This window comes from Typopeltis vanoorti, chromosome 23 (genome assembly GCF_054136105.1).
Source record: "Typopeltis vanoorti isolate ZY-2024b chromosome 23, IOZ_Tvanoo_1.0, whole genome shotgun sequence".
Classification (NCBI taxonomy): Eukaryota; Metazoa; Arthropoda; class Arachnida; order Uropygi; family Thelyphonidae; genus Typopeltis; species Typopeltis vanoorti.
This window is the reverse complement of record NC_143571.1, coordinates 36,314,334-36,340,832: the sequence shown is the minus strand read 5'-3', so window position 1 is coordinate 36,340,832 and position 26,499 is coordinate 36,314,334. Positions and strand designations below refer to the sequence as shown.

Here is a 26,499-nt window from a genome sequence, read left to right as displayed (position 1 = left end):
GATTTGAAGATGATGATCAATTTACACCTAAACTCTATAATTAGGTTTTGTATTATGTTATAAATTTGTAGTCTTCTAATTGGTATAAATTCGTTTTATATGAATCAGCAACTGCTCTTTGGCAAGAGGTTTTAAATAACTTCTTATTTTTGCATTTCCCCTTCTTACTGTGATATCAAACTTTCATATTAGTTATTGATTATGATTTTGTCGCATTACAGAAATATTGAAAAAGTTATGGCATTGTAGTTATTTTCCTCACTCTGATATATATTCACTGGTTGTATACATATCAGCGGTAGTTGCACAGGTTGTGGAAATATTTGGTAACAAGTATTTCCACATATGTAGATCAGTACATCAGAAGTAAAAGAAAAATTTTATGTTTTCCTCTCAGAAATTGTTGTCAGAGGTTATCATTAAATGTATGGCATGAGAATTAGTAGCTCTGCAGTACATGTAAATATCTACAAACATTTTTATTCAGCATATATCTGTTCAATATGTGTGTATGTTATCTATTCAGGCCCTTTTTTTTTCTTTTTTTTTTTTTTTTCTGAACATGCTAGTGATATTTTAATATAATTTTATTATATGAGATGTTTTAATTTACAACTAATTTAATGCATTTTATGACTTAGGAATTGAAGAGTTTCTTCTTTATGCTCAACAAAAGTTTGTTAGAGGAGTTCTTTTATCACCTGTGAATGCTGAATTTAGTGATTCTATGGTACCAATTGTTAGCAAATCAGCTCGTTTCGTTGGACTTGATTTTGATGCCCGTCAAAAGTATATTTATTATTCAGATGTTATTTTAGATGTCATATACAGAGTGAAAGTTGATGGCACAGGTAAATAGACTTTAGAAATAAATAAATCTTATTTTAATTATAACGATTAACTGCAAACATTTATATTAGTTTCATGTCATTATCACAGTGTCAAATTGTGGCAGTCTAATTTAGCTTTCCATACTACTCTGTGTTTAGGTTTATCTTAAATGTATTCCATGTCTGAGAATATATTCCTTATTTCAGTGATTTTTTATGAAAACAAACAACTTCTTTTTCATTTCCTCATGGTTCTCTTGCATGAATGACCTTGAGTCTGGCTTTCATAGCATAATCTTCTCAACAGTTTGTATGCAACTGTCATCTCTTAGCCTCTGCTGATCTCCATGAAATCCAAGTACCAAAATCTGTGAGCACTAATATGGATGTGTTCTTATTATAACAAGAACAGAATTATTCCTTATCTTTGCATATCGGCATTCTCTTTATAGTTACAGTAATTCTTTGGGAATGCTTAAGGGTCAAAGCTGGATGAGTGGGAGGAGACCTCCACATAGCCTTTTAAGGAATATGGAGAACCAACTAGGGCTTCTGACCTAATGGCCAGTTCTCACTTCTTGTGGTGCACCTGTTATCTATCTAGCTGGATCTAAGTGAACGAGGACAGACTAGCAATTTGGAATTTAGCTGACCAAATTGTATTCTTATTGGCTTAAATCATAATGCAAAATGATGGCACAACATTACAGAATTCAATGCTGGCTGGGGAATTTCCTGGTTAAGCAAGGTCCCACATTGTTTTCATTAGTGAACCAGGGCAAACAGTAAAAAGTCAGCTGCTAGAACAAACCCCAACTCAACATCTTTTTTTAATTAATATTTTAGTATACATTGTCATTTCCTGAAAAATTTAAAGTTATGTGTAACCAATGTATAAGTTTATCTACAAGAAAAACTCAACATCAGCAGTTCAAGACTGGCCCCCACCTACATAAGAAGCATGAATGGAAAAGAAATGGAACTAGCAGAAGTATTCGATAAGTACCAGATTAACATAATAGATGTTACTGAAATAAATAAAACAAAAACAGGTGATATCTTTCTTAAGCAACAATTACAAGATGTGGATTTCATACTTTGGTGGATAGGAGGAAAAGAGATGATATGATAAAGATGATTAAGTTAGTGAGAAGATTTTATCAGATTAATCCAGATGGGATTATAAAAAGAGTAGAAGATGAGAAGAGGGAAAAACCAGAGGCCATTCCAAGAAATTATGTAAGAGTGTAGTGAAGGAGGGGTGTGAGGAGTAGATTTTCTACAATTGTCAGTGAATGGAACATATTACCAGAATGTGTTGTTAATCCTAGGAGTGTTAAGGATTTTAAGATTCAGTATGATAAATATGTCATCAGTTGAATGAACAACCTCCCACAATGAGTCTGCCAACTCCATGGAGGGTGCAACAATAATAATAATCTAACATAAATATGTGCACAAATTCATATGTAGAGAAGATGCAAAAAACAAGAAAAGTCATGTTTGTTAATAGCAATGTTTTCCCACTTATAGAGGATTTGAAACTGGAAGTGATGGCCTTTAGTGTTGAGCAGGATAAGATTGAATTTTCATATTTAAAAGAGATCATGAAGAAAGTTTTAAAATGAGTTTTGTTGAATAGCTTTCAGAGATGAACTATAGATTTAAATACACACACACACACACACACACACATTATTCAGAAAAAATGAAAGAGATTGAAAACAAGAACAAATCCTTGGAGATTCACTGTCAGGCTCTTAAGAAAACATTGATTGATTCAGCTAGGGAGGCATGTGGTGGAGTTGTTTGCAAGGATAGAAAAATCAAAACTCCATGGTGGACTCAGGAAGTTAAAGAGTCAGTCAAGGAAAAGAAGAATGCATATTGAAAGTTCTTGGCAAGTAAGCCTGCTTTTGCTCTTAACAGAGAAGAATGTAAGAAAGCAAAATACTGTATAAAACTAGCTAAACGAAAGTCATTGGGATATCATCTTTCATTTCTTGTTTAACGTCACAAACCATTCATTTGTTTAATAGCATTACAAGCTTGGTTGACATGATCATCTACAACTTTAACTTATGAATAATAGATCCCAAGTATATGAAATGATTTACTGCTTTGACTTTACCAACGGAGATATAAGTCTCTGTCTTCTCTACCAACCACTAAATATTTTGTCTTTGTAAGATTAACTTTCTGGTCTCCCATTTTGTAAACATCAACCAATTTTCTCATAATAATAATGTCATCCTGATCTTGAGCAATTATCTCTCGATCATCAGCAAACAGTAGTGAATGAATGATGCTGCTGTCCCTTATCTCAACTCCCACACATTCTTCTACATGAAGTATTCCAGTGTGCAAACACTGCATCAGGATGGATCTTGTGACATCCCACAATCCTTGTCCACCAGACTTAGCAGTAAACTTGTTACCAGTCCATCAGATTTAACGAATGCTTTGAAACCTGTATAAGGAATTAAAATAATCTGGAGGCTATTGAAAATGGAGGAAACAGTACTGTAAAAGGAATCAGAGATGATAAAGATGGCATGAAAACTGAGGATAAAGATGTTCTAGATGTTTGGAATAATTACTTTGAAAAATTGCTAAAAGAAACAAGCAATGACAGCATCTTGGTAGAAAATGCTCAAAAGGAATGCAGTCAGGAATAAATATCAATACTTGAAGTAACAAAAGTCATCAAAATCCTGAAATATGGAAAGGCAGCTGGAGTAGAATGAAATTCAGTCAGAAATGCTCAAATATGGAGGTATGAAAGTTTTACAGTGGCTGCATTGCATAATTTAATTCAGAAGGCCTGTTCAGAGGGTCGAATTTCAGGTGATTGGAGTAGAGCTCTCATAGTGACGATCTATAAAAAGAGAAATAAAACCGAGTTCTCCTGGTAAGATTTATGCAAGTATACTTGAGCAACAACTAAGAAAACTTGTTCTTCATGTTGGAGGCTTAATGGATTTTTTACAACACTCACAAAGAATTAAAATAGAATTTAATACTCCTATATTTCGTCCTAGTCACTAGGACATCTACGGGGATTACAAAATCAATTAATGTAACATATGCACAAATAACAAACAATACTAAGCCCAACCACGTGGGTGACACTAAAGTCCTATCTAGGTAGAGCGCCCTCTAAGGGCAGTAGTAGGTGGCCTGGAATGTAAGGTGGGAACTCTGGTGATGAGTGTTTCCCAAATCTTTGGAAGCTTAATGCAACCATATTTATTGAGATTTGGTTGGTTTTTGAGAGCTGCTGCTGCTTCTAAGAAAAGTCTCTCTTTCTTGAATTTGCTGTGGTGGAGCATGGTGGTTTTCTTCCATGATACTCTGTGGGTGGTGTCCAAAGCATGGTCAGCCAAGCCTGAATGGATAATTCTTTATGGATAATATTTCAGCCAAGCCTGAAAAAATAGCCAAGATACTAAAACAGTACAATCTACACACAGCATATAAGCCCTACCGCAAACTGGCTACCCTTATCCGTTCTACGAAAGATCAGCTCCCTCCTCTCTCTCTGCCTGGAGTTTACAAAGTACCCTGTTCCTGTAAGCTGGCGTACTTTGGACAGACAGGCAGATCAGCATCCATCCGTCTAGAGGAACACAAGTCTTACATCTTCAAACACAACTATGGCCATTCAGGCTTGGCTGACCATGCTTTGGACACCACCCACAGAGTATCATGGAAGAAAACCACCATGCTCCACCACAGCAAATTCAAGAAAGAGAGACTTTTCTTAGAAGCAGCAGCAGCTCTCAAAAACCAACCAAATCTCAATAAATATGGTTGCATTAAACTTCCAAAGATTTGGGAAACACTCATCACCAGAGTTCCCACCTTACATTCCAGGCCACCTACTACTGCCCTTAGAGGGCGCTCTACCTAGATAGGACTTTAGTGACGTAGTTGGGCTTAGTATTGTTTGTTATTTGTGCATATGTTACATTAATTGATTTTGTAATCCCCGTAGATGTCCTAGTGACTAGGACGAAATATAGGAGTATTAAATTCTATTTTAATTCTTTGTGAGTGTTGTAAAAAATCCATTAAGCCTCCAACATGATGTCCTCACAGCACTTAAGCCTCTACACACGTAAGAAAACTTGTGGAAGGGAAGTTGGAAGAGCTGGATTCAAGCCAAAAAGTAGTTGCAAGGATCAGATTTTCAGTTTAAGACAAATACTTCAGAAATCAGGAATATCAAGTTTTGTAGCTCTGGATAAGGTATGTGGCAAATTGCCAAGAAAAAAGCTGTTCAAAATGTTACAGTTATATGGTGTAAATGGGGCATTATATCCAGCAATTCTTAGTCGATATTTGAGTTGTAATTCAGTTAGAATTGATGGAGTTACAGGAAGATTGTTTAATGTTAAATCAGTTATGAAACAAGGGTGTACATTATTTCCACTGTTATTCATCATCTGTAGGGATCACATTGTGAAGGAAAGTGGTGTTATATGAGGATGTGTTGAAAAGTTGTGATAATAACCATGAAGGAATTGAAGTAAAACCATGAAACTTACACATTATTCTGTATATTTCCAACGAAGTGTTATACACTTTGCTGTTACAATGCTGCTGCATCATTTGCAATCCTCTGAGAAAAAATCTTTACCTTGTTGCATAAACCAGTCTTCAGCTGCAGGTGTGACTTCATTATCTGTGGTAAATTTTGTTCCTTTCAAGAATTTTTTTAAATATGGAAGTAGGAAATAGTCAGATAGGGTCAGATCTAGCAAATAGAGTGGGTGAGGCAGACATTGAAAGCCCAAGTTGTCTATTGTCTGTTGGGTTTCATGAGTAGTGTGAGCAGGGGCATTGTCCTGCAAAAGCAACATGCCTCTACTCAGTTTCATGCAGTGTTCCTTCAGTACCTTGTTCAATTCCTTCAGAGCTGTTGAATAAACTGCTGCTGTAACAGTGTCACCTTTTTTTGAGGTACTTGGTAAGGATTACACCATCCATATCCCAAAAAGACAATGGCAAGAACCTTCCCTGCTGACATTTGAGTTTGGAACTTCTTTGGCCACGGAGAACCTTTGTGTCTCCAATCATTGACTGTTGGTTGGTGTCTGGGTCATAGTGATGATGCCATGTTTCATCAACCGTCGCAATACAAGTCAAAAAATTTGCACCTGGTTTCTCAGAAATGATTCAAAATCCCCTGAGATGACAGCACACATTTTCTGTTTTGGTCAGCATTCAAACATTTGGGGAACCCACTTTGCTGAGAGCTATTGCATGTCCATATGTTGGTGGATGACTCCAACTCATATCCTGAATATCCCCAGAGTCTGCAATGGTTTTGGCTGGTATTTGTCTATCATCAAGGATCATGGCATGCACTGTTGATGTTTTCAGGTGTGATCGCTGTGGAAGGTCTTCTTGACCTGGAGGCATCTGTTTTCTCAGGATGCCCAGTTTTAAACTTGGCCACCCACTGACAACTGTTGAATATGCTCTGTCTCATGCAAAGTTTCATGAATCTCAGTGCAGAATTTTCTTACAGAACAAAAATCTTGATGACGGCCTGCAACTCCACATCTTCAAATTTCTTCAAAACCTCTGACATGTCTTCTTATATATCCTGAAAGAAAAAGAAGAAATTATTTGATGAAACATGGGGATTAAAGGGTTTTAATATATGTTCTTTCTTGTGGTATCAGTTGCTGTAATATAATTTTTGTTCTAGGTGTTTATCAGAACTTTTCAGCCCCCCCCATATCTGATATCAAAATTTGATATGTTAATCTCTCTTTACTTATTTATTTTCTTATTTATTTATACATCTAAATAAATCCATTTTATTCAGCCAACTGTTTTCTCAGGAGTAAAAAATGAAATGCAAATTACAAAAGAAGAGATATTTGGTATGTTAGCCAAAACACTAAATTAGCTGTACACAAGACAGTATTCAAGCCAATTTTAACTTATGGATCTGAGAGCTGGGTCAGCAGTAAAACACTTGACCAAAGACTAGAGACCACAGATATGAGAGTCCTGAGAAAGATTAGGGGCATGAACAGATGGCATCAATGGCAGACTAGATTGCAATTACCACTCCTAAAGGCAAACTATTCCACTCACTCACTGCTATGTGAGAGAAAAACTGAGCTCTTACCCCTTTCTTGACTGCAGACAAATTTAACTTCCATAGGTGACCCAGTGACCCAGTGTTCTCTCCCCACTTTCCATATAATGAAAAATTACATCAGATGATATCCTATAGCATCCATTCCAATGTTTATAGATCTCTTTGCACCCATTTCACAGCTTCTTTATCCCCTTTGAACCTGGAAGACCAAATCTGCACACAGTAATCCAGTTGTGGTCTTATCAAAGCCTTATAAAGAAGCAAAAAGACTTACTTATCCTTACATGTAAAGGTTTGCTTCAACATTGTAATTATCCTCTTAGTTGTATTTACAATTTTGCTATGCAGCCTTTGAACTTCAAATTCCTATCAACTATTATGCCAAGATCCCTAGCCTAATCAGTTTCTTGTAGCATAACCCTGCTAATATAATATGCCGCTGGAAATCTCATCGTGCCAAAGTGGTGCATAACTTTACAGTTACTAACATTAAACGTTTTGTTTGCCCAAATTTCCAGCCTATTCAAATCCTTTTGTAAGCATTCCTGATCACCCTGCCTAGCTTTGCGTTATCGGCAAACGATTGCACATTTCCTATTAGACCCTTCATAATGTCATTAATGTATAGATTGAACAACAATGGCCTAAGGACTGAACCCAGAGGTACACCACTAGTCACCTTAAATCTGACAGATTCACTCCCAATACAACTTTCTGATATCTGTCTGTCAACCATACATCCAATAAAGTTATTCTTCCACATTCATTCTTTCTTTGATTGCAGCATAATGATAAAATTCTTTTGGATTACCTTTAGCTTGCATAGCTAATTTCTTTTCGTATTCCCAAATTTAGCTTTCCTCACAATACTCGTTACTTTTCTGGCCTGATCATTATATTTCATAACTTCTCTCACTCTTTTCTCATGATATTCTTTTCACATCATCTTCTTCTTATGGATCTCTTGCTTAATAAGGTTGCTTATCCATTTCACTCTATTTATTTATTTATTTGTTTTTTTTTTTACATAAAAAAAACCCAGTACATTTTGTATATAACTCACCAAAAAATAAAGTGCTCAGCTTGAGATTAACACACTTATGATTTTTAATGCGCTTTCCTGACAGAAAACGAAGACAATTTTCAACAATAAATACTTTATACAGTAAACAATTGACATACATGCGTGCTAAAGGATATTTCCCCCTAATATAAATTCGCTACTTATAATCACATGCGAGATACAGGCAGACACAATTTTAATGAAGATAAAATCTGATTTTTAAGTCACACTTTGAAAAATATATGAAAAGATGAAGGGTTACTACAGTTTATAGACCGTCTTATATCGAAACTGCATTGTATAAGTACCGCATTATACGAGAGTTACCTGTATTTCTTTTCTCTTTCTCTTATAATATTTGTTTATTGTTTCTCTGAAGTTTACTTGAGATAATAACAGTGTTTTTATAACTTATGAACATATTATGTAATTTATATTAAAGAATATAAATACCGATGCTTTTTTTTTACAGATATTAGTATAATTATTTCCTTCACAATTTATTCCATTCAGGTAAAGAAAATGTGTTAGCATCTCAAAATGAAGGAGTGGAAGGTCTAGCATTAGATTGGGTATCTAGTAATCTCTATTATATTGATAGCCGTAAAGGAACTCTCAATGTTATAAGCATTAATAATTTTCAGTATAGAAGAACTCTTCTACGAAACTTGAAACGACCAAGAGCTATTGTTGTTCACCCTAATAAAGGGTAAGTGAATTTTGCTTTATTGTGAAACTACAAATGATTCTTTTCTTTCTTTTTTTTTTATTTTTTGGCAAAATAGATAATGTCCTATTGAAGGTGATATGCAATACATAAGATATTGTAATATGTACAATGTACTATGTATTGTACATTATATGGAGAAGAACATATTATATGTTCTTCTCCAATGACAGAATTATTTATTATAAGCCTTAAGTCTCAAAAACTGCTCTATTATCAGAGTAATGATCTGAGACAGAACAGAGATACATAGAAGTGCAAATGCAGAATGAAACGAATACAACTTCTGGTTATTACTAGGGAAGATGGAGTTTTTTTTTATATAAATAATGTTTGTTAAATAATTTAATGGTTGCAACATTAAGTTACAAAAAATATTGGAAATGTCTTCTGCTACATATATAATGTGACTCTTTTTTGTAAAGCTTCCCAAGACTTTCCTCAAAATTTGTGAAGTAATTTTATTCAAACATTGGATATAAATATTGATCATTTGTCCTTCTCTTTCCTCAGTTATGTATGCGTGATTTTGGTAAACAAATTAAGTGATCTGGGAGTTCAGAGATCATTAGAAATGAATGTGCCATCAAAAAATTCATGAGTATCAAATTGTAAAACTTTCATTAAAAATTAGTGTGATTGTACACCATATTTATGAATATAGCTTTGTTTCACTTCATTATTATGCAGTTATTCAATGTATGCCACTAGAACCATTCTGAAAATGCCTGTGTAGTGCAATCATCAGAGTTACTTGCACCTTGGTTAGAAAGATCTGGATTTGAATCTTAAAACATGATGAACATTTATAATGGTTTTTCAAATTAATGAGTTTCTTATATAGAGGGTTTGCAGAGCTTCCCCCACCTTTCCAGAAACTTCCAGAAAGGGGGGCGGTTCTGCAACCTTGTTCATGCGCACACAAAATACACAGACAAATGAAAAATATTCTTGTTCAATAACAGAGCCAACAGTATTATTAGGATTATGAAAGACATTTCAGATTTAATTAGGCAAGAAATTATGTAAGATTGCAAGAAAGAAAGTTGTTGGTAGAATCTAGTTATGAAATCCTAGCGCCTATGTGGATAGATTTTAGGAAATGATTTGTATGCCTCTGGAGTCACTTGCTATAATGCTGAACTATAAAGCAGGAAATTATGACCAACTGAAGAGTATACTGAGCTCAATGGAAGGGTATCAGTTGCTGGATGGGAAGAATATCAACAATACATGGGAAGCATTTGAAAAATACTTAAATGATGCAGTATCAGAATGTGTCCCGAGGTTCAAAGAATAAATAGGGTAGGAATCAAATGGATGTGTAATCTTAAGCAAGAAATTTTGTAAGAAACAGATGATGTGGAAGGAATACTGTGTACGTAAGGATGATGTCTGTTATGAAAATTATAAACAGCAGGCTAGAATAGTCACAACTGTTGTATGGAAAGCTGAGTATGAAAAGAAACTGGATCTACAACCCATAAGAATTCTATCGATATGCTGCAAGTAGAAGAAAGAATGAATATGAAAGAATAACTCTTCTGAATGGTGTGAGGATGACAGATGCAGAAGAGGTTGTTCAACTAATGTACCCATTTTGCTAAAAGCTATCAACCTGGTGTATGCAACATTAAGTTCACTGCTACCTCTTTACTGAATGCAGAAACTCAGGTGTATGAAGAGGAGGTATTAGAGATGTTGCACAAACTGATTAACATTTCATCAATAGGGACTGATGGAGTATCACCACAGGTGCCTAAAGAGTATTCAGCTGAACTGGCTATTCCTTTGCCCAGGCTATATAACTTGAGTCTCAGAACAGGAATAGAAAGAATGCATGGTAATCCTATTGCACAAGGGTGGTGCAAAGATTGACCAATCAGTATCTCATGAATGGTGGTGAAGAATTTGGAAAAATTGGTTAGGGCTCACATTCAAAAATGGCTTTACTAAGGGGAGGTCTTGTTTTAGTGACTTGCTCACATTCTATAATAATGTTACCATTGAACTAGACAGGGGAAATAGATACACCATGATATGTTTGACTTTTGCTAAGGCTTTTAACAAAATACAGCATTGAAGACTGTTGCATAAATTGAAGAATATGAGTTTAGATTATAAACTCATATTAGCATAGATTAAAGGATGGCTTACTGACAGATATCAAAAAGTGGTATTACTATATGAGGTATGTGAGCCTGCAAGATTAACTAACTGGTCTAATGTTATTCAATCTGTACATTAACAATATTGGGAGGGATTTGACAGGCAATGTACAGCTATTTGCTGATAATGCAAAGATAGGTAGGATAATCAGAACTGCTGCTGCTGATATGCAGTATTTACAGAATGATTTGAATGGGTGGAATTGTGGGCATGGGAAAATGGATGTCAGTACAACATCAGTAAATGCAAAGGCATGGTGCTTTGGCATGATTAGATATCCATTGTTGTATTATATTGGTGGAATTATGCTAGAAGAAACTGATCAGGCTAGGGATCTTGGAGTGTTAGAAGATTGCAAGTTGAAGTGAAGGGGCCATGTTGAAAGATTGCAAATACAACTTGAAGATAATTGCAATACTGAAATTAACTTTCACATGTAAGAAAAGGATGTCATTTTGTATTTTTACAAGGTCTTGATAAGATCTCACTTGGGCTGTTGTGCACAAGTCTGATCTCCTGGTTTCTATCGTGATTCTGATACAGTAGAGAGAGAGTGTGCAAAGGCGAGTGTTAAAAATGATATCAGGATTGTGGAATACTGATTATCAAGACAGATTGAGAATTTGTAGACTACAGATACTAGCAAACAGGAGAAAGAGGGATGATATGATTGAAACTTAAAAACTTCTGAAAAGATCATACATGATTTCAGTTGATAAAATTTTTCATTTTATAGAGGGTGAAAAAAGGACAGGAGGGCATCCTGGGAAGCTGAGAATGAATGCTGCTAAGAAGGGAGTGAGAGGCTAGATTTTTCTCTCATTGGGTGGTGTGTGATTGGAATGGATCACCATTGGATGTTGTGTGTGTGCAGGCAGTGTGAATGAATTCAAGAATAAGCATGATAGCTGGTGCATGTAGTATGTGATCTCCCTCAATGAGTCCCTGATTCCCTGGAGGTCTCTCTTAATAATAATATTAATAATAATAACAAGACCCTCAATAAACTCACAAGTAAAATACTAAAACAAGCAAAAACATACCAAACTAATGACATCTTCTCCGAAGAATTTACACTAAGTGAACTAAATTCATCAATAGAGAAAACTGCACCTAATAAATCTCCTGGTAATGATCTTATCTTTGGTCATATGGTCAAACACCTTGGCAAAAATGCCAAAGAACAACTTCTGGACATTCTCAATACTGCCTCTTGGCGAACAGGCAAACTTCCAAAAGACTGGAAAAAATCAGTTATTGTACCCATCCTGAAACCTGACAGAAATGCTGCAGAATGTCAAAGTTATAGACTTATCCCATTAACTAGCATACTTTGTAAAATTACTGAAAGAATCATACACTCCAGGCTTATGCACTGGCTGACAAAAAATAAGAAAATGAACTACTACCAAACTACCTATAGAACCTGTCATTCGACAACAGATCAATTATTCCACTTCTGCCAAACAATAATAATAAACAAGAATACTCATTTCAGGAAAAACCAACAAAAAAGACAACTGCCATATTCCTTGATATGACTGCTGCTTTCGATCGTGCTTGGATCAAAAAATTAATACAAACAGTACATGATATTGGAATTAGAGGAAACACTTTAATCTGGATTGCTGATTTCATTAGAGGAAGAAAGATCAAAGTCAGAATCAATGCAGCAATATCAAAAGAGCAGAGAACATGGGCTGGTGTTCCCTAGGGCTCAGTACTCAGTCCCTTACTATTTCTTCTATGTGTTAATAACATTCATCCCTACCTTACAGAAGACACAAAAGTAACTTGCTATGCAGATGATATAGCCATCTGGCACACTAGTGCTAAAATCAAAGAATCAGAGGAGATTCTAAACAAATCCATGAGAGGATTAGAAAAATGGTCAGATGAACTTAAACTCAAAATCAACCCAGACAAAACAAAACTAAGCACCTTTAGTACAGACAGGAAAAATAGACATTCCTACAATCCCAAAGTCATGATCAACAACAAGCTAATTGAAAAAGTCACAAATCCAAAATACCTTGGTATTACGCTTGATCAGGAATTATGTTTTGCCCAACAGAGCTTTAAAAAAATTAAATATACTGAAAAGGCTTTGTGGAACAAATTGGGGCGCAAAGCCAAAAATCTTCAAAACTACTTACACTACACTAATAAGGCCAATGATGGAATATGCAGCACCTATCTGGTCACCTTTGGCCTCATCGGTAAAGAAAAAATTAGACAAAATACAAGCAAAAGCATCCAAGATTATCATTGGTGCAGTCTCATCCACTAACAACATCAGAGCCCAACAGGAATGTGGGCTTGACTTGCTGGAGGACAGACGAAAATTTGCCACTATAAAATTCATAAATAATATCAGAAGCTACCAAAGCGATCATATCTCCCTAAAAACTTATGAACATTGGAATCAAAATTGCAGACTTCACAAATCATCAACTTTACAATATGATGACACTTTCAGGAAAGAAATAGGTCTTGATCAGCTAAATGACCACATAAACAAAGAACCTCTATTTTCCAGTCTTAACCTTCAAATACTTCCATAAATCTAAACCTTACCGAACTCTGTACAAAAAAAGAACCAAAAGAAATGCTCAAAGAAAATGGTCTAAATACTCTCAACCTTCTTTCATCCTCCAAACAGGTTATTTGTTATACCGATGGATCGTCAGACACCAATATGAGTAATGGAGGCGCTGGTGTTCTTCTTCTACTCCCGAAAGGTGAAAAACTTTCAATAAAAGTTGGATCTGGGAGAATCGCTTCCAATTTTACCAGCGAACTGTACGCAATAAATAAAGCACTTGAAGCCTACTTAAAACTATCATCATCTCAACAATCTGAAGGAATTATAATTTACAGTGACTCAAGATCAGCTCTGGAGGCAATCAGAAATGGCAATACCAAGCTCATACAAGACATTCATAAACTCTTAAATCAACTAAAGTGTTTAGGAAAACGTTGCATTTATAATGGATTCCTGCTCATGTAGGCATTGATTACAATGAAGCAGCTGATAAATTAGCAAAAGAGGCCAGAGAACTCAACCAAGAAACTCACATGATAACTCTTGCTGATGCCAATGCACTAGCAAAAGCTAAACTAACTCCACTGAAATCAGTGATACAACATCAAATTCCCGAAATCAGTGCTGACAGAAAGACCTCCACCACGATAGCAAGACTACGAACAGGACATTATAGAGGAATGAAGATCAATACAGATGATACGAGAACATATAGAAACTGCAACTGCCCCAATACTGAGCTGACACCCACTCACATCTTTACTTGTCCAGCAATTACAGCAGCCTTGCAAGAAATGGATCCTAATCCTGAACAACAGCTCTATACAAACAAAATCATCGGCATAGCCAAAGCAGTGCAAGGAGCACACGGAAACATAAGACTCTTCAAAGGACAAGACAACAACAACAATAATAATAATATAATTTAAGTATAACATGTGTATTCCATAGTGCCCTTGTTTTCAATGCAATTTACAAATTTACCCAACTCCCTATGTATGTTAAAATTCTACACTAGTACAACAGAGGATTATGAAGCAAAATACAGTAGTTAATAGTTCATTATAGAACAACAATGTAATTCTGTTCTCCACTGTTTTTCATAACCAGTTTGTTCTATTAATTGAATTAATTTCTGTGTCTTTAGGAAGTCTTCTTAACCATTTCTTGGAGCTAATGCGAAATAAACAACTCATGATACTATTCTTATTCTGCTTACACCAAAATTAATGCACTGGAACTGAAAACACATGTAATAACTGAGATATCATTACTTAAGGTAAATACCATCCTGGTTGGCCAAGTGGCCAGCAAATCTGCTTTTCAACAGAAGCAGGCTTCAGGTTTGAATTTCCTCATGGGCATGGATGTTTGCAATGGGCTTTAGGGTGGAGGAATGAAGTGACTTGGAAAAGTTCTATGCTTGGTCTCTACAGCAGGATTTTAGCTTAATTTGTGAAAAAATCGATAAAAAATTAAAAATTGGAAGAAAATAAGCTAAAAGGGTCAACTACATTTACAGAATACAAATAATCTTATTAAAGAATTCTTCTTCTTCCTATGGCCTTATAGCCCAAATCGTGCCTTGGATTCTTGCATTTGTTGCCTACTATCCTGTCTGTCCAAAACTTGCTTCTCCGGTTTGGTGTTGCAATATGATGTGTTATTAAGTAATACTATCTATCCACCTTGTTCTTGAATTTACTCTTGGTGTTATAATCAAGAATTTTAGTATATATAATCTTCTTAAGAATATTTTCATTTTCCATATGAAAAAGATATCCTGCCCACTACAACTTTTTTTGAACTTGATTAAACTAGATATTGTAGGTTCTTTATGGAGTTGATATAACTCATGGTTGTATCTGATCCTCCAGAGACCATTATCATTCACTGGGCTAAATATTTTTCTAAGGATTTTCCTTTCAAAAGCTGAAATCATATTCTCTACCCTTGCCATAAATATCCAGGTTTCACATCTGTAGGTGAATTATCAATTTATATATTTGTATTTTGGTCTTCCAATGTATTATAGTAATTTACAGTAACATAAAAAACTAAGAGTCAGCTATATTCGCAAAAGACAAATAATGCTATTAAAAAATTCTACAGCAGCATCAAAAATACTAAGGTCAGCTATATTACAAACATCTTGTTCATACCAGGGAGACAAACTCCTGAAACTTCTCTATACCTGATCTTAACTGCTCTTAACCTGGTCTTAAGTACTGGTAAGTTAGTGTATGCGAAAGTTGCAGTGATAGAGAGGAATTGAGAAGGAGGGCAATGATAACTAATGAATGAATTAATACACAGGTTGTTAGAATGATGTAGAATTTGTGGACTGCATGTATGAGTATATATGCATTCCACAAACAAAAGAGGGTATATTTATATATGAGTCAACACTCATCACAAATTCAGTTACACTGAATTCAAAACGTGTCATTGACTATTGGTGGTATGTTTACTCTACTCTGCAATTTATTGTTTATTAAGTTGCAAATATTTTGTTGTCCTGATTTATATTTTTGTTTAATATGGAGAAGTTTTTATTTAAATGTCTAAGGTAAAGTGGCCAAAGGGAAGATGCTCATTGTGAAAATACAACTGGCATTCCTTCAGGCCAAGTAATAGAGTCATGGTACCTTCCCAGACCGATTCAACATTTGGTGCTGTGCGCAGCTATCATAATTGTTATTTAAGTTATGGATTTACATATACTGGATCTGAAAATCATCCACTTCCTGAGTGTGTTGTATGCAGAGAAAAATTGAACAATCAAAGTATGGTTCAAAGCAATCTGAAGAGACACTCTTTAATACTAAACACAATAATTTAATAGGTAAAGATACAGCCTATTTCGGTTATTTGCTCTCTTCTCAGGTAAAGCAAGTCAAGTAATGAAAAAAATAGCAACAATTGCAGGAAAGGCTCAAGTAGTGAGTTATAAGCAGTGATGAACTATAAGGGGCTCGCAGGGGCTTGCCCGAGCCCTTTGTTAAATTTTTCTCAAATTTGAGAGTACCTTGTTCTTATTGTTTACTTTTTTATTTTTTCAAAAAAAAAAAAAACACAATTTTTTCAAATATATTAAGCAACAAACTCATACGGTAACCTAACAAAGTGATTTTATTAAATAAAATATTATATTTACTGTTACCACCATTTTACAAATAAGAATTCACTTTTGGTAATCATATATAAATAAATGGGACTATAAATAATGCCCCTTGATTGGTACTGTTGATTATCATGTGAACTATAAAAACAGAAGAGAAATACAACGTATTTCAATATTATTGTGTTTAGATGATATTTATTTATTATTTATAGATTGTTTGTCATAAAAACTTCTATCGCAAACAAAACAAATTTATTTTGTTTATAAAAAATGCGGATTATTGCATATGTGCAATTAATAAAGATTTTATTCTTATTATATTTTGATAGTTAAAAAAATGTTTTTCTTATGCAAGATAAATTAACACAGATGATTGTGTGCAAATATTTCATATTTAGATCATGAAATATTTGTTTAAAAATGATAGCCTTTAGAGATTGATTTTTCCCCTCATACTTTTTGATTAAGGAGTACACAAGCTGTATTAATAAAAGTTTTTGTGTGAAATACGGCTTTTTTTTTTGACGATGCGAGCCCTTTGTTAAAATTTCCATAGCTCACCACTGGTTATAAGGTAGCTAAAATAATTGCCAGGAACATGCAGCCATATTTATACAATTACATAAACTTTGATTTTACCTGCTTGTTGTAAAGAAAATAGTTAAATCTGTTTTAGGAGAGGCTGCTGAGAGGGAGATGTTAAATTTACCTCTGTTGAATGATACTATTTCTCGCTGCATAGAAGACAGGTCCTCTGACATTCAGAAATGAGTAGCCAAAGAAGTATATGGCAGTGAAAAAGTTTCACTTCAACTGGATGAGTCAACAGACATAAGCAAAAAATGCCAACTACTGAATTACATAAAATTTTTGGACAGAGAACTGTTCAACTGTTGTTGAACAGTTCTTATCATGCATTGAATTACCTGTTACATCAACTGGATCAGACATATACAATTCTATGACAGCCACATTGGAAGAAAATAAGCTATGTTGGGAAAAATGTATTTCAGTGTGCACTGATGGTGCACACTGAAATACATTTTTCACTGAAATACAATGACTGGTCAAATTAAAGGTTTTATTTTAAGATTAAAGCAAGATTTTCCTAAGGTAGGGTCCACTTGTTGTTTTATACATCGAGAAACTTTGATAGCTAAAACGATTCCTGAAGCTCTGAGAAGCTTAATGGGCTCAGTAATTGTGATGGTTAACTACATTAAAACTATATCAGTTAAGACTAGATTTCTCAAAGTCACGGGCAAGGAAGCAGGAAATCGTCATGAAACACTGGTCCTTCACACTGATATTCGCTGGTTGTCCAAAGGTAATGTACTCTCCAAGTTTTGCTGAGGAATGAGTTATTAGAAATTTTTGCTACAGAGACCTGAGTATGCCACCCTGATTAAAGATGAGACAGGTGTTCAAAAGTTGCTTACTTGGCTGATTTTTTGGACATTTAAACGGCCTGAATGCAACTATGCAGAGGAAGGAAGAAAACCTCTTTACATCAAGTGACAAGCTGAATGGATTCTTAAAAAAATTAAAATATGGAAGGCAAATATGGAAACAATGATCTTGAAATGTTTCCTCTCACAGATGATACTGATCCAGAGATTACTTCTTGCTTAATTTTAGAAAATCTCTCAGTTTTGGAGAATAAACTACAGCATTATTTTCCTTCCCTCAATGTGACTGAGTACAATTGGGTCCATAATCCCTTTGCTGTTACTGTTGTAGTGGGCTCAGTAATTGTAATGGTTAACTATATTAAAACTATATCAGTTAAGACTAGATTTCTCAAAGTCATGTGCAAGGAAGCAGGAAATCAGCATGAGACACTGGTCCTTCACACTTTATACAAAACATCTATCATTAAAAGAGGCAAAAGAGTTAGCAGAACTTCAGGCTGATTGAATTTTTCAGCTCAAGTTTAGGGAAACAACAACACTACTTCAATTCTTGAATTTGGCAAAAAAAAGAGTTCTCAGTATCTACACCACTACATTTTTTGACAACTTACTTGTGCGAGCAGGGATTTTCTGCATTGGCCAACATTAAAAGTAAGAAATAGGAGTGACTTCTTAATCAAGAATTACAGGTGTGTTTGTCTGTGATTTGATCCCGTATTAAACAATTGTGCAAAAGTGAAAAAGTCTATATTTCTCAATAAATTATAAAAACGATGTAATTATTAACTCATTAGTTTTAACCATTCCAGTGCATATTACTTACAATTTACTTGTTCCTTTTGTATTAATAAATAACTCTGTTGAAAATATTTAATACCCATTTTATATTTCCTCATATATTCCCATTTTAATAAAAATACTTTTTGCTGTTTTTTTCTTGCAGCACAGTAACGCAATTTCATGGCACACTCTTGGAGAAACACTGTAATACAGTGACAACTGAGTTGGATAAAGGGTATGGCTACAGGATGATACTGCTGGATTTTCCAAAGGCCTTTGACATGATATCACACACAACTCTGTTACTCAAACTACAGCAAATTGGGAAGAATATTACACTGGTGATATGGATAAAAGGGTGACTGATGGAGAGATACCAAAAAAGTAGTATATGGAGGAGCAGACTCTATGATAAGGCAGATGACTAGTGGTGTGCTACAGTGCTCACTGCTTGGACCACTGCTGTTTACTTTCTACATAAAGGATATAGGAAATAATTTGAGAGGAGATATTCAGTTGTTTGCTGATGATGCAAGGTTGGATAGAATAATAGTCAATCAAGATGATATAGAGAGCTTGTAGGATGATTTGAATAGGCTGACAACATAATAGATGTCAATTTAATGTGGACAAGTATAAAGTTATGCATTTTAGGATACAAAGATTATAAACTGTGTATCACATTGAGGGAACTGCACTTCAGGAAATTGTTGAATGCAGGGATTTGAGGGGTAGTAGTAGTAGTAGATAGAGAGCTGAAGTTTAGAGAGTATATTGCTAAAGTTGCCAGGATAGCTCACAGGAGTACTCGATCATTGAAGAACTCACTAACAAGCAGCGATAAGGGAGTTATCATTCCTCTTTATAAAGCTTTGATATGACCACATCTGGATTACTGTGCTCAGGTCTGGTCACCTGGGTTTCTTGGGGATGAGGAAGTGGTGAAGAGGATCCAGATGTGAGTGACCACTCACTAGGAATACTCCCTATGTCACAGTGGTGTTCAACCTTTTTTACTGTGCAAGCTACTTTTCTATACTAAGTTATTCGGCGATCTACTCTCTTATATAGATCACGTTACCCCAACTTGATATCTGATTATGCACAAATCAAACAACATTTTCCATTTACCATTGTAAAGAAATAATCCATTTCCCATTCCTTGTGAAAATGATACGTCTTCGATTTCTTTGATACACTCATGATTATCCTCAAATTAAAAAAAAAAATAACTTTTAAATATTTTATTAAAATAAAAAATGTTTATAACTTATCAATTAGCAAACAAAATAATGGTAAATCCAACGATAAATTTAGAGCAACTGAAACTCAACTGAAATTCTAACAGTGGGTAGTGGGAAGTGTGTGATGTAGTTACGAGTAAACACAATTATAAACGAAACGCATAAGATGTGCTTTGCTTATAATCGTATATTCACTCGGCTCACTGTTTGATTTCCACTGATCCAAATTAATTCATTTACCTAACCTTATAAGAAAACTACTAATTTGACAATTTTAACGAAAAATAAATAAACAATAGTAATACACTTAAAGAGAATTAAAAAATAATACAAAATAATCATCATCATCATCAAATTCCTGCCATGTACCCTCAAGGGGTGTACAGGATATGATAGTACAAATGAAAAATTTACATCATTTCTAACTTCCTATCTACAATTTTCCTCCAAATCAGCCTGTTACTTGTCAAAACTCCAACATTATCAGATCTTATATTTCTGTTGTCTAAGGCACTTTGTACTGTATCAATCCACCTATATCTTGGTCTTCCTCTCGGTCATTTTCCTGCCAACCTGGCAGAGAACACTTGTTTGGCTAATCTTTCCTCACCCCATTCTATTTAAGTGACCATACCATCTGAGGTTAGTTCTGCTAATGCATTCCTGGATGCTGATAATGTCAAGTTCTTTCCTAATATCCTCGTTTTTAATATGATATTGCCATTGATGCCATCTGTTCATGCCTCTAATCTTTCTCAGGACTCTCATATCTGCGGTATTTTGTCTTTGGTCAAGTGTTTTACTTCTGACCTAGCTCTCAGATCCATACAAAATACAAAATAATGATAAATAAAATATTATGTTTTCAGTTTTAATTAAATTTGTAAGTAAGGAGGAATATACAAGAGATCGACCAAAAATCGCTTCGCGATCGACGGGTTGAATATTACTGCCCTATGAGGATAGATTGAAGGTTTGTGCATTGCAAAAGTTAGTTAATAGGCAAAAAAAAAGGGGGGGGGATATTATAGAAACATATTCTGTTACTTAAAGGCTTTTATAGGATTGATAGAGGGGAAATGTTTCAGCACAGAGCGGTTAGCAAGGGCATGAGGACTAAATTTTTTACCTGGAGAATGGTGAATGAATGGAATTGGTTGCGTGAGTCATTTATGAGTGCTTTGCCTTTTTATTATTATTATTATTATGTGACACCGTCACAGAGTCCAAAGACTCATTGAGGGAGGGCACCTACTCTATAACTCTCCATCTCCATCACTCAATTCACCAACTACAACGAACCACATCATCTACTCCAATGCCATCTACTGCCCATCACCAGCACCAGTATTTTTCACAGACAATCACAAACAACTATGCCCATGTCAGGATTTGAACCCACAGCCTTTTGGCTGGAGAGCGGATATGCTAACCACTCGGCCAACCAGCCATCTTTTAATGGTTTCAAGGAGAGGTATGATAGATATTGTGTTGGTAGTTTTGGTCTCCCACGATGAGTTTTAGGATTGCATGGTGGTGCCCTTGCAATAATAAAAATAATTATAATAATAAAGCTGTTAAACCTGTTACACATTTATTACTGTAGGTGTGTGTACTTTATTGATATGCCAATAGTTAGATCACACAGTACTTTATTAATATATTATGACAGTGTTGATTAATATGATCATACAATAATTTATTAATACATTATTATATTATATAATAATATAATATAATTATATCATGCAATAATATAATAAAGTAAGTATTATATTATATAATGTAATTTCTTCAGTTAGTTACTGATATATATAATGTGTAATATTAACTGCCTTTATTTTATTTCTAGATATGTGTTTTATTCTGAATGGGATAGACCAGCAAATATCAGCCGAGCATATCTTGATGGTACTAATGTAATGGTGTTTCGTGGTGTTTTGTTGGGTTGGCCCAATGGTTTAGCAATTGATTACCAAAAGGATCGTTTATATTGGTGTGATGCTCTTTTAGATCATATTCAACATGCTAATCTTGATGGTACTGATGTTCAAACAATTAACTCACCTCGTATCAAACATCCTTTTTCTTTGGTAGTTTATGGTGGTAAGTAGTTAGATGATTTTATGTTCATTATTGACAGTGTTAAATGTGTTTCTTAAGAAAATGTTTAGTGTAAGAAGGTAATGTAAAGTATATATAATATAGTTATGTCTAATTTCACATTCCTTTTATATATTAGTGTTAATTGCCTGCTCTGTAATCTTCAAAGAAAGTATCACACATTATCATAACAGCAGAATAGCAATATCTCTAAAACTGTTGGCATAATCCTGACACAAACTACCATATTTAATTTGCCATCTTCATTGAAAATTGTGCCTAAATAGCTGATGCATTTTATTCAATAAATTTTCTATTGAGAATACAGTCAAAGTTTTCCATGATCCTGCCTAGCTTCATAGTTGTGATGTTTATTGCTAATTTGCATGCAAAAGTCGTTACAGCTGTTATTCTGAAGATAGCATGGTTGGCCAAGCCAAGTCCTGTTTTTTTTTCAGCAGCAGAACAACCTGAGTGGCCTAAATAAGACAAGCCACAAGACTAAAGAATTTGGTAGGCATCTGGATAGTTGAGTGGAAGAAGCTTGTCTTTCTCCACTCAACTTTCCAGAGGAAAGGGTACAATTTGTTGAGAAGCCTCAGAACTTTCACAATACTTTCTGATATTCCTGTAGCATAAGGAAGAGGAATGCAATTTATTCCTTGTGCACAGAGGCAGGGAGCCTAAAACTATTAAATTCTTTGGTTATAAAGGACTTGTTAAATTTCTTTGTTAATAATGAAACTTGCCTATTATGGACTTTTTTCACCTCATAAACAGAGGCACATGTCAGAACATGTGCTTGAGACTTCCTTGAGATTGCTAGTAAAGTCTATTATTAGCTGTAATAATACTTTTCAGAGGAAACTACCTTATTCTAATCCATCATTTCCTGAATTGAAAGCTCTTAAATTTCTAAAGAAAAATAACAATCCTGTTATCATAGGAGCTGACAAAGGAGGCAAAGCAGTAGTTGCAAGGTGGAAAAGAATATTTTAAGAAGGTTTTCTTGCTGCTATGATTTTTCTACTCATCGTCACCTCTTGTCTAAGCCTACCTAGTCTAGCCATAAATACTACTACAACTTGAACAGCAATAAATCTTTAATCTATCAGTAAATCATTTACCTTTCAGCACATACAAGTTGCATTTTGAACACTGAGTTCATATATCAGCACTCAGTGTTCAAAATGTCCCACTTTTGCCTTCACGCACGACCAAAGTCTGTGAGGACATATATCAATGGCAACATGCACAACATCCAATGGAAATGCTGCCACTGCTCATTCCAAATCATCCACCTTCAGACTGGCAATGCAGGGGTGTTGTTTCTTGCATGCTACTCTCTCAAACTCTGACCATAATTTGAAACCCAACGAATTCAGATCAACACTTCCAGATAGTCATATGTGGTTGGGCACATCCACCTCCAACCACTGTTGTGTGGTCCTTGCCTTGTATGCAGAGGCTTAATCTTGTTGGAAAGTCCACTGCCAACGAAACAAGGTATTGTTCAGGTGCCAAACCACAGGTTCCAGCATGGTGTTTTGATACACTTTGGTGGAGGTTTTGACCCCTTGCTCTCAGAAATGCAACTTGGATACAACTGATACATCACCCCACTAAATCATCACTGATCATCAACAATTGTTTTGGTGGTTAAACAACTCTTCATTGATGAAAATCTTTCATCTGTAAAGAGGATATCTTTGTCTGTTGTTCACATATTGCCAGAAAAGTGCCTTTGATTTTATCAGCATCTGTCATATAAGTTGTGGTGTTAGAAAGTGTTCAGTAAAACGATGATAGGCTTTCATCTCCCCAGTCATCAGTTAGTACATGTGATATCGTTCTCTGCAAAACGTTCATCTCTTATGACGTCACTTTCTGCTTTCTCAAAGGATTATGGTGGAGGCATGCCTTCACAAGCTGTTACATTCTAATGCAGTTGTTTATTTTTTAATGGTATATATATTAGAATACAGAATAATGAGTAAATAATTATTTATTAACTTATTGCTGATATTTCGCTGGTATTATAACCAGCATCTTCAGAGCACAAAAACACAGTTTGTCACAATACGCGAGACTATAACAACATGGGGTAATCAACGGACTAGTTAAACAAAATTGTAGCAGCAACACAAAAACTAAAGTCCTGATTTTGGCACCCTCTATCTGAAGAAGAAAAAAATTGCAGCTATCACACAAGACTAGTGTCCTAAACAGAGAAAAAACCATACTAGTTTTTTCTTAAGATGACTGTCTCCCAGATTTTAGGCAAATTTATACAGCTATATTTGTTGAGATTTGGAGTGTGTTTCAGGGCTTCTGTTGCCTCTAAGAACAATCTCTCCGACTTGTAAGAGCTTCTGTGCAGTACTTTTATGTTCTTCCAGTTGATCCTGTGTGCAGGGGTATCCAGAGCATGGTCTGCTAGGCCCAACTTGCCATAGTGATAATGCCGGATGTATCTTTTATGTTCACTAATGCAGATGTTCACAGTTCTTCCTGTTTGACCATAGTAGGCTTGATTATATGAGCAAGGTACTTCATAGACACCTAGATGTGATAAAGGAGGAATGCTGTCCTTGGGTGAACGGATAAGAGTTGCTAATATGACGGTCTAAATATGGTGCATAGTTCATGTTTATTAAGAATTCTAGAAATCTTTTCGGATGTGCCTTTAATGTATAGGATGGTGACTGTTTTGTTGTAGTTCTCTGTGGTGGATAGTGGGAGGGATTTCTTAGGAGCGTTTAGTATTTTGTTTATCTTATGGGGATTATAGCCATTGGCCAAGAAGGTGTGGCGTAAGTGAGCCAGTTCAGCAGCAAGAGCATTGTCATTGGAACAGATTGCTCTTGCTCTGTGGGTTAGCGTTTTTAAAATGCCATACTGTTGAGAAGGGTGATGGTGTGATTGTTTGTGTAAATATCTCCCTGTATGTGTGGATTTTCTAAAAACTGAAAATGACAAGGAACCATCTGGAAGACATGTGATAAGTGTATCCAGGAAGGGCAGACAGTTATTAGCTTCCAGTTCCATTGTAAAGTGGATTTTTGGATGTTGGCTATTTAAATTCACTAAGAATGTTTCCAATGTCTCTGGGCTATGTGGCCAAATAGCAAGCACATCGTCACATAATGTAGCCAAAGTGTTGGTTTGAGAGTGGCTGTATTGATAGCTAGTTTTTCCACGTGTTCTATGTAGAAGTTGGCTAACGGGGGAGGGGGAAGCCCATGGCTGTCCCATCTATTTGTTTCTATATTTTCCCTTTCCATGTGAAACATCCTGCATGTATTGTGAATTTTAATAGTTCAAATATATCGGGGGGGGGGGGGAGTGTGACTTCAGTAGATTGTGGGTTTCTATTAGTGGTACATTTGTGAATAGTGAGGTGATATCAAATCTTACCATTAAGTCTGAGCTTTTTAGGGTATGGTGTTGTAAGATGCTTTTTAGGTGGGCTGAATTTTTGACAAAGGTGGGAGAATTGTTTGTGAGAAGAAACTAGTAGAGGTTGTTTTCTCTGTTTAGGACTCTAGCTTTGTGTGATAGCTGTATTTTTATTTTATTTTTTTCAGATAGAGGGCGCCAAAATCAGGACTTTAGTTAGTCTGTGTGTTGCTGCTACAATTTTGTTTAACTAGTCCGTTGATTACACCATGTTGTTATAGTCTTGCATATTGTGACAAACTATGTTTTTGTGCTCTGAAGATGCTGGTTATAACACCAGCGAAATATCAGCAATAAGTTAATAAATAATTATTTACTTATTATTCTGTGTTCTAATATATAATCATTAAAAAATAAACAACACGTATGACGAAACACATAAGTCTGTCTACACATTTAAGGATTCTTTACGGAAATGATATCGTATGCAAGACACGACAATATGGTAAATGGAAGTTAAAATTAGCGCGGCAGGTTAGCCTTCTTAAAGAGGTGCCGAGACACCAATTTAATACTGAACTGTGTAAAAATCAAAAACAAGTTCCACTCGGCCAAAGCCCAACGCATTTATAATTGAGTGAGTATTGCGCTATTATGAGAACAAATTAACGCCACTCGTCTGGAGTTAGCAAAATCAAATTCAACCATCAACGTGCTACGTGAATTACTATATTATATTCTGAATACGGAACTATGGGAGATTGTAGACAACATTACCGACGCAACGGCTAAAAAAGAATTCAACATAGTCAAAAACTGGCACCAAAAAAAAAGTTTGAAAATCTCCAACAATGCAGCGCTATGCAATGACTGCAATTACAACAAGATTGCATTGTCATGAATTTATCATCTCTCACCTTTAGCAAAGAAGCCGCTAGTGCTTTAAGTCGAGGGCACAATTTTGCTGTGACTCCGAAACACG

The 26,499-nt window shown here is 35.2% G+C and overlaps 1 protein-coding gene across 1 annotated transcript in view; it reads left to right on the top strand.

Moving 5' to 3' along the window:
- mgl (low-density lipoprotein receptor-related protein megalin) overlaps positions 1 to 26,499 on the top strand; it is an 890,817-nt gene that overhangs the window by 154,368 nt on the left and 709,950 nt on the right. The window contains exons 15-17 of the mRNA XM_090412774.1: positions 642 to 851; positions 8,528 to 8,723; positions 21,868 to 22,121. Of these exons, the coding sequence (XP_090268900.1) occupies positions 642 to 851; positions 8,528 to 8,723; positions 21,868 to 22,121 (660 nt within the window). The remainder of the gene's footprint in view (positions 1 to 641; positions 852 to 8,527; positions 8,724 to 21,867; positions 22,122 to 26,499) is intronic.